Source organism: Brassica napus, chromosome C9 (genome assembly GCF_020379485.1).
Source record: "Brassica napus cultivar Da-Ae chromosome C9, Da-Ae, whole genome shotgun sequence".
NCBI lineage: Eukaryota > Viridiplantae > Streptophyta > Magnoliopsida > Brassicales > Brassicaceae > Brassica > Brassica napus.
In genome coordinates, this window is record NC_063452.1 from 35,090,805 (window position 1) to 35,106,187 (window position 15,383).

At 37.9% G+C, this 15,383-nt stretch overlaps 2 protein-coding genes across 2 annotated transcripts; one reads left to right on the forward strand and one right to left on the reverse strand.

The window, feature by feature from the left end:
• Nucleotides 1-4,872: 4,872 nt before the first annotated feature.
• BNAC09G26310D (uncharacterized protein At5g50100, chloroplastic) lies at nucleotides 4,873-6,457 on the reverse strand. Its single transcript, XM_048769471.1, has 8 exons — nucleotides 6,200-6,457; nucleotides 5,984-6,129; nucleotides 5,775-5,882; nucleotides 5,632-5,688; nucleotides 5,477-5,542; nucleotides 5,320-5,380; nucleotides 5,192-5,238; nucleotides 4,873-5,090 (listed from the first exon to the last, which is right to left on the reverse strand). The coding sequence occupies exons 1-8, from the start codon at nucleotides 6,318-6,320 to the stop codon at nucleotides 5,052-5,054; spliced, it is 645 nt and encodes a 214-aa protein (XP_048625428.1). The 5' UTR covers nucleotides 6,321-6,457; the 3' UTR covers nucleotides 4,873-5,051.
• Nucleotides 6,458-8,107: 1,650 nt separating this feature from the next.
• LOC106408270 lies at nucleotides 8,108-8,911 on the forward strand. The gene is made up of 2 exons (XM_013849072.1): nucleotides 8,108-8,574; nucleotides 8,665-8,911. The coding sequence occupies exons 1-2, from the start codon at nucleotides 8,108-8,110 to the stop codon at nucleotides 8,909-8,911; spliced, it is 714 nt and encodes a 237-aa protein (XP_013704526.1).
• Nucleotides 8,912-15,383: the final 6,472 nt, after the last annotated feature.

A 15,383-nucleotide genomic window follows, 5' to 3' on the forward strand; every position in this document is an offset into this window, starting at 1 on the left:
GAAGTTCCGGTGGTAAGAGTGTGTGGTCCTAGTTCCTGCTTGTATGGTTCAGAGATTTGTGGGTTAAGGTATGGTTATTCAGAGATAGGAGAGTTCCCACACTTTCAAACCTTTCCTGTTCTTGATACTTGCCTTGTTCGAGGACAAACAAGGATGTAAGTCTGGGGGAATTGATATATGGTGTTATTGGCACCATTGTGCATATGCTTTCTAACTTGTTTTCAATGTTTTATCGAGTTAGTCCAGTCCTTTTAGAGTCATTTCAGGTCTGAGTAGGCTAAAGAGTTGAAGGAAGAAGCGTGAAGAAAGAAAGGAGCAAGAATTGGAGTCTTTCCCCGCGGAACAATCATGCGGAGCAGGCTGACGGTTGATCCCACTAGGAACAGCCCGGCGATTGTTCCCGATATTTATGGAAGTTTCCATATCTTTCAAATATTTGCCCTAATTCGTTATTCCCTTCTCTGAAGTCGATGGCGCTTCCATATAAATGGCTATCCCTATCTTTATTTTCATGGGACGCTAGTTTTTCAAGAAGACTAAGACCTATTACTGGATTTTGCTATTGTAAGGGAGACGGCCACCTCTTCTTGACCGAGAAGATCATCCTGAACCCTATTGATTTCTCTTTGGATTTATATGCAGTATCATTCAGTTATTATGTCTGGTTCATCTTGTTTTATGGCTAAGTAGTCAGCTAGCTCGTCTAGGGTTCTAGGTTGTTGAGCGCAAAAGCTAAACATAAATAAGCGACCATATTGTGTCTTGTTCATCTCGTTTTAATGCTAGTTTATAACAGATCACTAACTGCTAGACTTAGGTTGAATCTGCTCATTAATTGTGTAGCCGATTGCTTGATATTGAGTGAATGTGCCGTGCATCTTAGTCAGCGAAAGTATACTAGAGTGCTCGGTGAACCTATCGGACTTGATCTCTAATGCTTGTAGTCGATCCTTGATCCAACGAGAGTTTAGATGTCAAGGTCAAACCGCAAAGGGAGCAGTACACGACAGTGGGCTGTTCTACTTGAGTGATCCGTGTTCTAGATTGTGTTACATTGCGCTTGAATAAATGTTTGGTTTAGCATCAACACCCGATGAGAAACCCTAGATTGGCTTCTCTTTAATATGGAATTTACTCTTTGCAATCATTTACTTTACTTGCATGTTACCACCCAAACCAAACCCCACTTTTAGTTTTAGCTAAGTTGAAACTCATAAGAATAAAGTGTAGACTGGTCCACTGGATTGAATTTTAAATACTACAATTACCACTGTTAACTTGACAGTAGAAAGGTTCTGGTTAGTGTATCAGGGAGCTTAAGGCAGACAATAAATCTATCTAGTTATGTAGTTAAGCTAGCAAGTACGTTTTAAAGCAGTAAATAGCAGGGGTGAACAAGTAATTGTTCGATTAATTGATTGGGGGTTTTTAGGCAGATATTGGAAACATTAGACTTAGGATTTCTATTCAAACAATCAGGATTATAGAGATATATATTACTAAGCATATGGATATTCTAGAACTCAACCATAAGAATAGTCGATCAACTTTCTATATTTAGACAATCTATCGCGGATCTAGGACCTCGGCTGTCGCTTGTTGGTCCTGAGAAGTGTCGATCGATTCCAACAACGGGGTGTCAATAGATACAATATTTTAACCCTCGATCGATGCAACTAGCGAGTTGCGATCGGTGAACCTTCTAGGGAGCGTTATCGCACAGGTATGACGTGTCACTAGGTTCAACTAAATCAGCTTCCGCTTGTTTTTAGCAATCCTAGTACAAATCTAAACTAATCAGATAGAGAACCAAACTTTCGGTTGCGCCCTACTATCTAAAGGCAAGGTCCTAGTTAGCTACTCTATAAAACGCATGCATTAAGAACAATTTAGTTGATTCAGATTCTTGACGCTTAGCAATTCTATTATTTGGGCTAATCCCATATGATATTTGAACCCGAAATCTACAAGAAGAACTACTCAGACATAGCTAAGCAATTCATAACAATGAGATATGAAAAACTGCATAAAATAGAATAGAGTAGAAAAACTGGAGTTTTCCAATCACGACCGCAGTTGAGAGATCAAAGGGTTGATTACAATAAAAAGAATAAATTATAACAGCTAGAACTCGGCAAAAAGATAGAGGCTAACAATATAACCTTATTAGTGCTCCGACTTCTGTGTAATTGTGAATGTCCTGATCTTCAAAGTAGGTCTTCTCTACTTATAGCCGACTTCTTTCATTTTTTAGCCAACTTTGGCATATTTGTCCTTTAACTGCCTCTTAGTTAAATGAGCCAAATTTAGTTTCCTTATGAGCTTTGTCGAGGGATGTATTCCACTCCAGTAGTAGGGGTTGGGGAACGATGTTTACTACTAATTATATCCTCAGCAAAATTCTACATATAGTTATTGGGCAAAACAACAAAATAATTGTGGAAATATGATGTACCTTCGTACACGTTAAAGTGTGGGCATTGTGTGCAAAAGTTGTTGTCTCTCCTCCTAAAAAATTCACAACTAGACCTAAAATAGTGGAACACAATCTCTATTGCATATGAAAACAACAGTATTACCTATTAAATTATGGTATATATAAATCTGAAATACCATGCATTCCTGGGAATACAATGATCGAATGAAGAAGTACATCGTTTCTTGGAGAATATCTTTCCATGCAAGGATTAACAAAGTTAAAATGAACTCATGTAGAAACAAGACAGAAACGCCTTATAAAATGAGACAACCATTGATAATTACGTAAATGATATTGCAACCGGGGCTTCTAGCTCTTGTGGTAAAGGTATCACGGCTGTGAGTTCCACCATCCGGATTCGAATTCCGGCCAGTGAGGAATTCACATGCGGAACTCCAGTGTTCGAGACCGAAAACCGTTCACGGTGACTCACATGGTGACCAACACAAGTAGGTCTTTGGTCGATTTGGTCTCTAGTCTGGACCACCTCGATGAGGACAGGATACTCAGTTATAAAAAAAATGATATTGTAAATGAAACAAAAGATGAACCTAAAGAAAACAAAAGAGCAAAAAAAAACATCTTTTTGGCGAATAGTTAATGATACCCTTTAGTATTTGGGACTTCATTATTGGGTTCGGTCAGGCCCATTAGAAAAAACAAGTTTGTTCTTTCTTTGGTGATCATTTCATTTTACCCAGGTCGATATTTCCGTTTTTGGTCGCAAAGGAAATTCTCGCCCATCTTCTTCTTGAACCTGATCCAAACAAATTTAAACTTGACCATTTTCTTCCTTAGGTTTAATGGACGACAAAAGCCCTCTATTCAATATCAGTTCTGGTTTCACTTGGTCTAATTCCAGCTCCAACGGTGATCAAACCAACTTAGCCGGTTTGTCTATCTCCACTGGTTGAACCAAACCATCTATCTCACTCTTGATTGACTCATCCAACTTTTCCAGCTCGTTCAGCTTGTATATTAGTTGAACATGCTTGAAGTGAATTGGATTAGCCAATACCTCATAGATTAAAGCCAATAAGTTCATGGATCAATCCAACAAGCTCTCCAGCAAACCCATTAGACCATGCTATGATCCATTGCGTAGTTGGTTCATGCATTATCTTCAAGCCCTTGAAGTTGAAACTGATCAGGATCACTCCATTCTAGGCGCAAACACAAAGATTGTAAGCCTCTCACGTGTCCTAAGTGACCCAATGATATATGACCATTGCAAACAACACCTAACACAAACAGCTCCTCCTCTTTGCTTGGCTTGATGTCGATTGCTTCCTCTTGAGCTTCTCTCTATTTATTCCATACACACACCTTGATCTACTTCTTGTTATGTTAACTAAGATTAGAATGATCAGAAAGTTGCAGTAGCTATAGAGAAACGTTCATGAACATCATTAGATAGTAATGTGGTTGAACTAGTCCAGTGTGATCGAGAATGAGCATGCTCCGCTCATCTCTCACAACTTTACAACCCCAACTCCTGGTTACTTGAATAGGACACTCCATATAGTCAGGTGGTCGTGTGATATGATCTTCGTACTCCCTCTTAAGCATTAGATCGTCCTCAAACTTTCCAAGCTTTTCAACTCTTCTCGGATAATCCTGCCCAAACTCAAACAACAAGTACTTTAAAGGCACACTTTCAGTATGTATCACGAGTTGCTTTGGCTAGGATGATGTGGCCATGTCTGCAAGTTCTTAGCTAAAGCATATAGGTCGGCCTTGCTTCTCCGCTTGCTTGCCATGCTGGTGGGTTTTAATCACACTACCCCCTCCTCATTCAAAAAGATTTGACTTAAATCCGGTTCTTCAAGGATGGATGGAGCAGCTACTTTTGGACCATGGAGTTGTTAATGCTCTTAAGCTCAGATGCCTCTCCTCCTGTTTCAAAAACAAGGTGTTGCAGCCCCTTGTCAAACCCAGATGCTCCAGAAAATTGAATTTTAGACACACGAAAGGTTTGATCAGTAAATCATAAGAAAAATATCTAATGACTCCACTTTGGTCAATCAAAGTCTCAAGCGACTATTTATGAACTACTGGTTCCTCATCAAGAACCCCTTCTTTATCCTTTGATTAAGTAATACACGTGACCACACAAAGCTTGTTGACTCTCCTCTTGTTAAAGCTAAATGGCACAATTATCTCCTCGATAAAAAGTTGCCGGTTTTTATTCAATCTCTTCTTTCTACTCAACCGGTTCCTTCTTCTGACAACTTGGTTCGTTAACTCCTATACTTCTGGTCGTGGTTTTAACCTCCTCGGTTGGTCTTGCCTCATTGCATTGTATCTTCGTTGTATCTCTTTCCCAAGGTAATTTCCGAACACTGATAGATACTACTGCTGCCACTCAAATATATTTACTCAAAGGAGATGAGTAACCGAATTATGTCCATTTTGATTTCGAATATTCTTATTTCCAAAGGAAGATCTGGTCCGAAATATACGCAACGTACTTTTTATCTAATACATCGAAACACTCAAGTTTATATAATGCGGGCAAACAGAGCATATGTAACTACAAACTGGCTGTGGTATATGTAATTTGTAGGAAAAATCACGTCTTGCACGCCTTACTGTTACCACATGTCTCCACCTGCCAACAAAAATGATCTCCTCGGTTTCTTTTTTTGAGTAAAGATTAAGAAAGAAAAGCCATAAAACGAATGCACTTTGTGAGGTTCTCTTTCTCCCTACCTTATTTTTCTTTCTCGCTTCAAGAATAGCTTCTATAGGTGGCCGCCCTATTCAACAAAGAAATAGAACTTTAAGGCACAAAATAAACTTGAATAAAGTTTAAGCATGATTCACGTCATAACGTATACCTGTGACCTGAAGTCGATACTTAGCCCAGAAATCATACACTGCATCAGCTACCTTCCCTATCTGCGAGTAATCATATGTTATCCATGAAAGCAGAACAAGACACGATAAAAGAGGAACGATTCTTGAAAAATCCAACTTGCAAGAGAGAGGCTTTACTGGTTCAAATTTTGTGATAGAGTAAACCCATCCAAGCCCAACCAATTCATATAGTTTCCTAAATGCCTGAAAACGTTCAAACGGCCAATTAAAAAAAACATTAATATGCTATACGAAATGGGTTTAGTCTAAACAATGATGTTAAGCTTTACTACCTCCACACCCGTTACCACATTTCCCTCGGACTGAATCGCGTGGATTTGCCCCATAACCTGATAAAAATCTCGATCAAATCCGAACCAGAACAATAAAAACAGAGGATGGTACAAACTAGAGAAGGTTAAATAAATCAATTTACAGTTTTGTAATCAAGCCCTTGATTCTCTTGCGGGGAATAATCATTGGAACTGATGTCGACGAACTTTATCGTTCCATATTCCTCATTCCTTTCCTTAAGCATATTAACCTTTTTGACAAGAAAACGGAAACAGAACAATTCAGCTTTGAGAGAAGTATTTTCAAGTTTAGTTATGAACATATGAGATAGATGCTTATTTTTAGGTAGACCTCACGCATACAGAGAGGGCAATCCCCATCGTAAAGCATTTTGATTTTCCAATTCTCAGGTTTTGGTTTTGGCTCATCGTTGTTCTTCGATTGTGTACCGCGATCAACACTTTCTCCTTGTATTGCCCTAATCTGATATCGACACCCTACAAAGAGAATCATATATATGCCAATTTAACTTCTTCATATTTTCGGTGACGAACCCTAATTTGTTACCTTTTGGGATGATTTGAGGTTTGAAAATGGGATAGAAATGGTGCGATGATATCGATCGAAGAGAAGGGTTGTTTCGGTGCTTCCATATTACGAACGCAGCAGCTGCTCCTCGCGTTGCCATTTTGTATTCTCTTCCAGTTTTTCTTTCAAATGCCAACGTATGTATTTTGTAATCTTTCTCCTCTGGGTTATGTCTGGGTGGTGGTGACTAGATCAGTTACGCTAATTATCTCTGGTTTCTGATCGCTACACGTTGTACAATTTCCATCCATGTTTGTTCACCTGTGGTGGACTACCGTGGAATCGAAACATCTGGCGTCGGTATGTGTACTGGTTAGTCTGGTTTATAGGCATGGAAAGAAAATTACGCAAGTATTAAATTAACTTTTAGTTTTTTACACATAAATATTAGATATATCTGTTATAAATTAATTAGTGGATGTCCATAACCGACATGTTCCATAACCGGTCCATACAACTAGAGAGAGAGTTGGCCACGACTTGGAAAGAGAGAGACGGCCATGACATGCAGAGAGAGACGGCTTGGAGAAAAAGAAACCATCTTTCATTTTCCTTGTAATTGTTATCTTTTCATTATTATATATTAGTAGTTTTCCTAATCCTGGTGAGTTTGGTTTTTGATACTTTCTTTTTTACTTATCTTGTAATCTCCTATATAAGGAAACACTTATTCATTAATGAAACATAGAAATATTCAGACCTAAAACCTTCGTTTTACAACACGTTATCAGCACGATTGTTCTCTGCAATCTAAGCTAAAATCGCCAACCCCTTAAACCCTAACCTAGCCGGCGAGTTTAACCTAATCCGGACGAACCCTAATTCGTCCCAGCTCGCGTTCCAACTCGTCAGCATCCGATCAGCTCTAACCCTAAGGTGTTCCTGATCCTAGACGACCTCAGCTTCCCGTTCGCATCACAGCCAGCTCGCGTTCCCGATTAACCAGCTCGCAATCCTGATCAGACGCTTGCAAACCCGATAGGAAGCAGCTCGCGAACCCGATAGGAAGCAGACGCGTCACGTCCCGTTCAGCTCGCATCCGACGACAGCCAGCTCGCGACCGTCCGTGTGCAGCTCGAGGTTCATCCATTCTCTTTGGTGGTCCGGTTTCAACCCTACAAACAAAGGTATACCGTTTTATCTGAGAACATAATGATCAAACCCTAAAACCCTAATCCATTATTATGGAAATCCTTTGTTCTTGATAAAACCCTAAAAATTGGTATAACCTAAAACTGATCATCTCATAATCACTTGATTGAAATAGATTCCCTAGAACATGATTGATTGTTTTATTGATTGTTATGATCTGAATTAAGAAACCCTAAATCTGGAATCGAAACCCTAAACCTTAAATCGGTTTTGTTTGATGTCCTTATCTGATCGATTGATCATTGAGGTTTCTAGATTGTTCTTGTTTTGATTGAATGATTGATGATCTGAGGTTGTAGGATTGATAGATTGATTGTATAATCTGAATCTCGAAATTAAATCCTAAAAGCCTTGAAACCTTGATCACATATTGCTAAAATCGAATTCTAGTATTGTTTAAATCAAAACCCTAGGTTTCATAATTGAAACCAATTGATTAAGGTTGTTTGCATAACATATAAAACTCAATAAGAATTGCATTCGTCTTGTTTTAATTATCAACCAGCATGACATATAGATCGTATAAACTTGAATAGTTTGCATCATAAAATTGTATGGTCGTGTGGCCTTATCTATTTGTCACACATAGAATCTAATGATTGTTCGCACCATGGTCGATTAGATTGTTTGAAAAATGATTGTATAAGACTTGATTGTGGAAGAAAATTATTGATTGCCTTGCGGCCACATGATCACATTGTGAAACCCTAAATTACGAATGATAATGTGATTCAGATGTCGAAAATCTCAAACCTAGAGTATGCTGCCCTTAATATCTCCGGAGACAACTATTTGCAATGGGCACTTGACACAAAGATTAACTTGAGGTCAAAGGAACTCGGTGATGCTATCATCGAGGGCAACAATGAGACTGATAAGAATCGGTACATGGCTATAAGTATTATACGCCACCATCTCATTGAGGGTCTAAAATATCAGTACCTCACCATGGAGAATCCACTAGACCTTTGGACCGCTTTACAGCGACGATATGATCATCAGAAAACGGTGCTATTACCAAAGGCTAAACATGAGTGGAAGAATCTCAGATTCATGGACTATAAGTCTGTGGATGAATACAATTCATTATTGTTTAAGATAGTCTCAATGATGAGACTTTGTGGTGAGGAAGTAACCGAGAAAGAGTTGTTTGATAAAACATTCTCCACGTTCCATTTGACGAACGTGTTGCTGCAACAGCAGTATAGAGAGAGAGGCTTCGCCTCATACACTGATCTGATCTCGTGCCTACTCCTGGCCGAGGCTAATAATGAACTCCTGATGAAAAACAGTGAGATGAGACCCATCGGAACAACAACATTACCAAAAGCCAATGAGGCTGAAAAGAAAGATCCCAAAGAGTGCAACCACGTCCATGATGATAATAGATCACACGGCAAAGGCCGTAGTAGAAACAAATGGCGTGGCCATGACAACTACTCATATGGCCAGCTAGGAAACCACAATAATCGTAGTCGTGGTTCCAGCTATGGCTGTGGCCGAGGCAGTTATGGCCGTGGTCGAGGCCAAGAATTGTAGAACCCCTAAACATCTTTGTGAGCTCTATCAAGAGAGCCTTAAGAACAAGAACCCGGAAGCCCATATGGTTCATGATATCGGGAATGATGTTGATGATGATTCCGACCTTGAAAAGGACGACCTCTTGGATTTTGAGAGTTCTGATTGTCTCAAAGACTAAAATCGACATCTTGTCTTATTGTTTTAGGAAATGCTCTGAGTTCGTTGCTATTATATCTTACCTGATTTTGCTTGATAATGTGAATGATTTTATTGATAAAGAAATTGCCTAAAGGGCATTATAGTATGGGTATAGTAGCCTAGTAAGAAATCTATGGCCAAGGCATTGCCTAAAGAGCATTATATACACCCAAGAATGTATGACCCATTGAGTTATAATAAAATGGTTTCCAAATAGAAACAATGGGCAAAAGGAAACAAGATCCTTCAGATTTAAAGAAAGAAAACGCCTAAGACCTTATAAGAAAGTGGTCAAGACTATACCTACGTACTCTACTGATTAAAACTATGCTACAGAGCAGTATGATAAGAGGCAAGAGCCGTGGTGACCATACTGATATATCCCACAAAATTATATACTTTTATGGCACGACTGGATTAGCCATCCTAGTCTAAAACTTGATGCAAAGATTGTTTTTGAAAGGCACACAGAGTTATCCCATAAAGATCTCACGTTGTGTAACATGTACACAAGGGAAACTCATTAGGCTTGATTGTCCTAAGCATCACGAAATTATAGTATGTTCATGAGGGGGAGAGATAATAAAACCCTAAATCCGTGACCACACTACAAATTCGTGCACCATGGTCTATGACCATGCTATAAACGGCTTGGCCGTGCAGGCCATTACCTATAAGGTTCGGACATCCATCCTAAAGCTTAGGGACATCATGAATTTACATGTATATAAATTTAAGATGCATCAGGCCATATAAGTGAGCATAGATATTTCCATCACAGATTGAATACGGGTCATAAACCAGACATACACCATCTTAAGAGACTTTGAATAAACCACCACATACATATGTGCCGTCTAAGATGGAACCTCAGAAGAGGATTGGGAATATATGTTGGATAAAAGAATGACTTTCTCCCACGAGTCTTAAAGAGACCTTGAGCCAAATATGGGTGGTCAGATTGTGGCCAGGTACACAGATTGCATGACCAATGAATCCGACTATCCAACATTAGAAGGAGAAAGTTATAAGCTGGTACAAAGAAAAGAATGATAAAGAGAAATAGTATGGTATCAACCATCATTGTCTTGGCAAAGATCCTCGGACTAGAGAATATGATTATAGACGTCCAAACAAAGAAAATAAAAGATTATACAAAGCTAGCTAATCGAGATGCCAGACACTGACCCGAAAAGAAAAGAAAAGAATGACTAAGTCATAACCAGCTTAGCACCAAACGATTTTGATGTCCTAGAAAGAGACACAGTCAAGTTGCTACAGAGTCTATACAAGATTGACCAATGAGTTCCATAAGATAAAGGAACCTCGGAAAGAAAAGTGAAAGGTGCATAGAATGACAAATCCGAGTTCATAAGAGAAACCATACCAGACGTTGAGAAAAGGCTGCGCAGCTACACATCTAAGGTACCAAACCATGTAGCTTGGGACGCCAAGCTGCTAGGTGACAAAGGTCCTGGATAATGAAATCTCAAATCGATTAGATCATGTCTGGAACACAATGGAACCATATACATAAGTGTCGACACATAAGAGATATATTTGTATAAAGATACATAAGAGAGTAGCACTTGAGTTTAAAGATATAAACGAGGATCATGAACCCACGAAAGAGTACTCATAAAGATTAAAGATAAGATTGAAAAGATAAACGTGGGGTTTAAAGTATCTAAAGAAGAGATAGGCGTATTGGCCATACACATATACAGAAACGCCATCTGATAAACCAGTGAAATAGATGGGTCTTGTGAGGAATAAGAAACCGTGAGAGATGGTACATGATCACAAGGTGTAAAGGTGTTCATGTTTTCCTACTAACTGCATTAGATCATAGCTTGTTACACAAGGATACTCACACAGACCATGGAACAGATTATAAGGAGATAAACTCCTATGTGGTGGATGCTGCTACACAAATTCGAAATTGATAAAGGTCTGGTCATAAGAAAGAAATTAGATACTGATGTAGTAAGCAGCATATGGATCACTGGATAAAGAACATCATTGTTCCTAAGCTGTACATGGATAAAGAACAGTATTGTTCCTAAGTTGTTCATGGATTGAAACAAAACAGCTGCATATAGTATGTAATACTAGTAAGGAATTGTATAAGGACAATCCAAATTCAGTCCATACTTATACTTATAAAAGAGATTTGAATTCCTTGTGTTTACTTTATACTAAACCAGCTTAAAGAAAGGTTAATTGGTTGATACATATTATTTATTAAATCTGTGTGGGTGTCTGGCTAGAGGTGTCCGACCCTTCTTCTTTGATCATGGCTAGCGGAAAAGAAAGATCAGCCATCATGATTGCCGTCCATAAGCTCGTGTAGTCGAGGTCCATGACCTAATAGATCTTCCGGTGCGTGGTATGATCCACGGCAACAAAGGGCATGGGACACCATCAAGGTATGGATAAAAGACTGCAATAGCATTACCGAATGCAAGAGAGATTACTGATCAAGATCCATGAGTGTGTTCGGTCGAAGAGCCATAGCTTGATGAGATTATAAAACTCATTACAGCAATAATCATTGATCACATCTTGATCTAGAACACTCATGAGACAAGTTATAAACATGTATAGAAGAAGTCTATGACTCAATATGGATCGATCAGATTGGTGCATAGTCGATGATAATAAAGAAAGATCTATGGACAGAGACATTGGTACACATCCGTGTAGTAGATACACCGGAACATAGGTTTACGACCTGAGACGATAAGTTCATAAGTACCATGCTCAGTATATATATTGTCCACAGTGTGTTTAGTCTGTTCGACCTAATTAAGAGTAGTCGACATCCAAAGGTCCACTTCTTGACCACGCACACACGATGTCAGAAGACATGAGAAGAGACCGGAAAGGTCAAAGTAATCCAATTGCGGTTCAGTAATGAACTTTGCCGATTTGTTTACTCCCTACCTGCACGTTCAGGAAAGATCACGCATCAGATGCGTAGACTGAAGAAACCTCCACTGAGGTCCACATCAGGGGGAGTAGTACGTGTTGTACTCTTTTTCCTTCATCATGGTTTTGTCCCACTGGGTTTTCCTGATAAGGTTTTAATGAGGCAACATGAAGCGTACTACGATCCTGAATGGTTATGGCATCCAAGGGGGAGTGTTATAAATCAGTTAGTGGATGTCCATAACCGGTCCGGTCCATAACCGGCCCATACAACTAGAGAGAGAGTTGGCCACGACTTGGGGAGAGAGAGAGAGAGTCGGCCATGACATGGAGAGAGAGAGAGAGAGGCGGCTTGGAGAAAAGGAAATCATCTTTCATTTTTTTTGTAATTATTATCTTTCCATTATTATATATTAGTAGTTTTCCTAATCCTAGTGGGTTTAGGTTTTGGATACTTTCCTTTTTACTTATCTTGTAATCCCCTATATAAGGGAACACTTATTCAATAATGAAACATAGAAATATTCATACCTAAAACCTTCGTTTTACAACAATATCATATATATATATGGTCTATATTTCTCTTTACAAATGATGATAACTTTTCCATTTACCGAATGTTTTTATACCAATACGGATTCTCATTTTTGAGAAAGAACATTATTGATGATCCAAAATCTCATATACTGTATATTAATTAATAAGCATTAAAACTTTTTTTATAGTGACGTGTCATCACTATGATGATTCTTAGAATCATTAAAAAAATAAAGGGCTTTTTGCAGAATTGACATATAACTTAAAGTCAAACACAAAACTAACCTCCTTTTTTTTTGAAAATTGGTTTTGCCCTATTCACCCCACAAGTTCATATAATTTACGAAAATGCCATCAAATTTTTTTTTTTTTTTTTTCGAAAATGACATTTTTACTCTCTCACCCTCATCATCTTCAAGTAATTACAAGATTGCCATTGTCATCAATACCACAACCACCATGAACAACCAATTTGAAGCTCTTAATGCTCCCAAAATCGATTTACCCTTCTTCTTTTTCCATTCTTGCGAACTAAACACAACATATCTCTCACTTTCTCTCCACAATGAGCTAAAAAAACCCAAGATTTTGATTCTAAATTTTTTATGGTTCATAGAGTCATAGAAGCTAACGATTCTGGGTGGGTTACTTTCGTTTGTGATTCTGTTGGAGAAGCCTTATGTATGCTAAGGAACTTATCTCACCAATTTAAGGTATGACATCGAGTTTTTTTCCAGATCTGTTCGTCAGACGACTTACTTGGAAAGTCGTCTGGCTGTAGACAACTTACCTGGAAGTCGTCTGGTCAACGCAGAGGTTATTTTTGCAATTGACTTTGAAATCTGTAACCTGAGACGACTGAAAGTTAAGTCGTCTGTTTTTGTTTGGTTTCAAAAAAATTTCCAAAGAACCTAGACGACTTACATTTCAGTCGTCATAGGTTAGTTTTGCATTTGACTGGATAATTTCAGAAGTTTGACTTCCCCAGACGACTTACATTTCAGTCGTCTGGCGAAAATTAAAATAATAAATTTTTTTTAAAAGTAGACGACTTACAGTTAAGTCGTCATAGGTTAGTTTTGCAATTGAAAAAAAAAACTTCAAAATTTAATTATACACAGACGACTTATACTTCAGTCGTCCACGAGACGACTTACTTGTAAGTCGTCCAGGATTTTTTTCTGAGATTCTGGTCAAACCTCGTAAATCCTGGACGACTTACATTTCAGTCGTCTCGTGGACGACTGAATTATAAGTCGTCTGTATATAATTAAATCTTGAAGTTTTTTTTTTCAATTGCAAAACTAACCTATGACGACTTAACTGTAAGTCGTCTACTTTTAAAAAAATATTATTTTAATTTTCACTAGACGACTGAAATGTAAGTCGTCCAGAAAAGTCAAACTTCTGAAATTATCCAGTCAAATGCAAAACTAACCTATGACGACTGAAATGTAAGTCGTCTAGCTTTTTTGGAGTTTTTTTTTAGCCAAACAATAGTAGACGACTTATTTTTCAGTCGTCCGAAATAACAGATTTCAAAGTCAATTGCAAAAATAACCTCTGTGTTGACCAGACGACGTATAGTTTAGTCGTCTGGACAACTTAGATTGAAGTCGTCCGCGTCTTCTCCGCTAGTTTTTAAGTCTTCTACGTTAGTTTTTGAATAACTTGTATTTTTAAGAGTGATAAGTAACTTCAAGATATGTAAAACTCATATTTACAAAATATGTTCTCTCCCTTAGTTTTACTAAATTTGACTAAGTTTTTCAACGCAAACTTATAATAAAATATGATATGCTTTGACTAGTTACTATTGTTTGTTTCCATCTCTTAAGTATTATTGTTATAGACAATAATGATGACTATTGTTATGAGTTGGAAGAAGGGTTAAAATACTTCTTAAAATGTTGTATCAATATAAAGCTACCAACATTCTTGTTTATTAAGATGAGAAAAAGGCCATTGGAGTTTATTATTGCATATGAGAGATCCAAAGATAAGAAAAAGGCTACTGAAGTCTATTATTTCATTGATTTGTAAATGTGTAAACACATTGTTAGCACATTTAATACATCTTGGAAAACATTATTACTGATTTTACAAAAAATTCACAACTAAAAGAGTAGACATGCAATTCACAAAACAGACCACAAACAAAACTATTATAGATCATTCCTCTACAAAGACAAGCTTGGATTCCACTTGAGTAGACAAGACCACACGACTTTTAAGAAGTCCAGACGACTTCCAAGAAGTTCAGACGACTTTGTCAGAAGACTTTTAGGAAGTTCAGACGACTTCCAGACGACTTTACAGGAAGTCCAGACGACTTTACAGGAAGTCCAGACGACTTTACAGGAAGTCCAGACGACTTTGTCAGAAGACTTCCAAGAAGTCCAGACGACTTCCATACGACTTCCAGACGACTAACAGGTAAGTCGTCCCAGAAGTCTTCCAGATCTGAATAACCTGCATATTAAATCCAGATCTGAAAAACCTGCATATCCAAAAACGTTCAAATGGCTTAAAAACAGAAAAAATGAGTGAAAGATTAGATAAATCTACCTTTACAGAACACACAAAAATACATATCTAAAAATAATAGATCTACCTTTAAATTAGTGGAAGATGAGTACCATCTAATTAAAAACCTGCAAAAAAGATAGATTATTAAGAAAGACATGAGACAAAACTGGAAAATTCATATAAAGTTTGGTGTTTTCAAGTCAAAGAGATTAGAGTGGGTTTGGAGAATTTTAGTTTGGGAAAAAAGTAAGAACTTTATACAACAAGAAGTTCCCAAATGAAGAAAAATCAGACA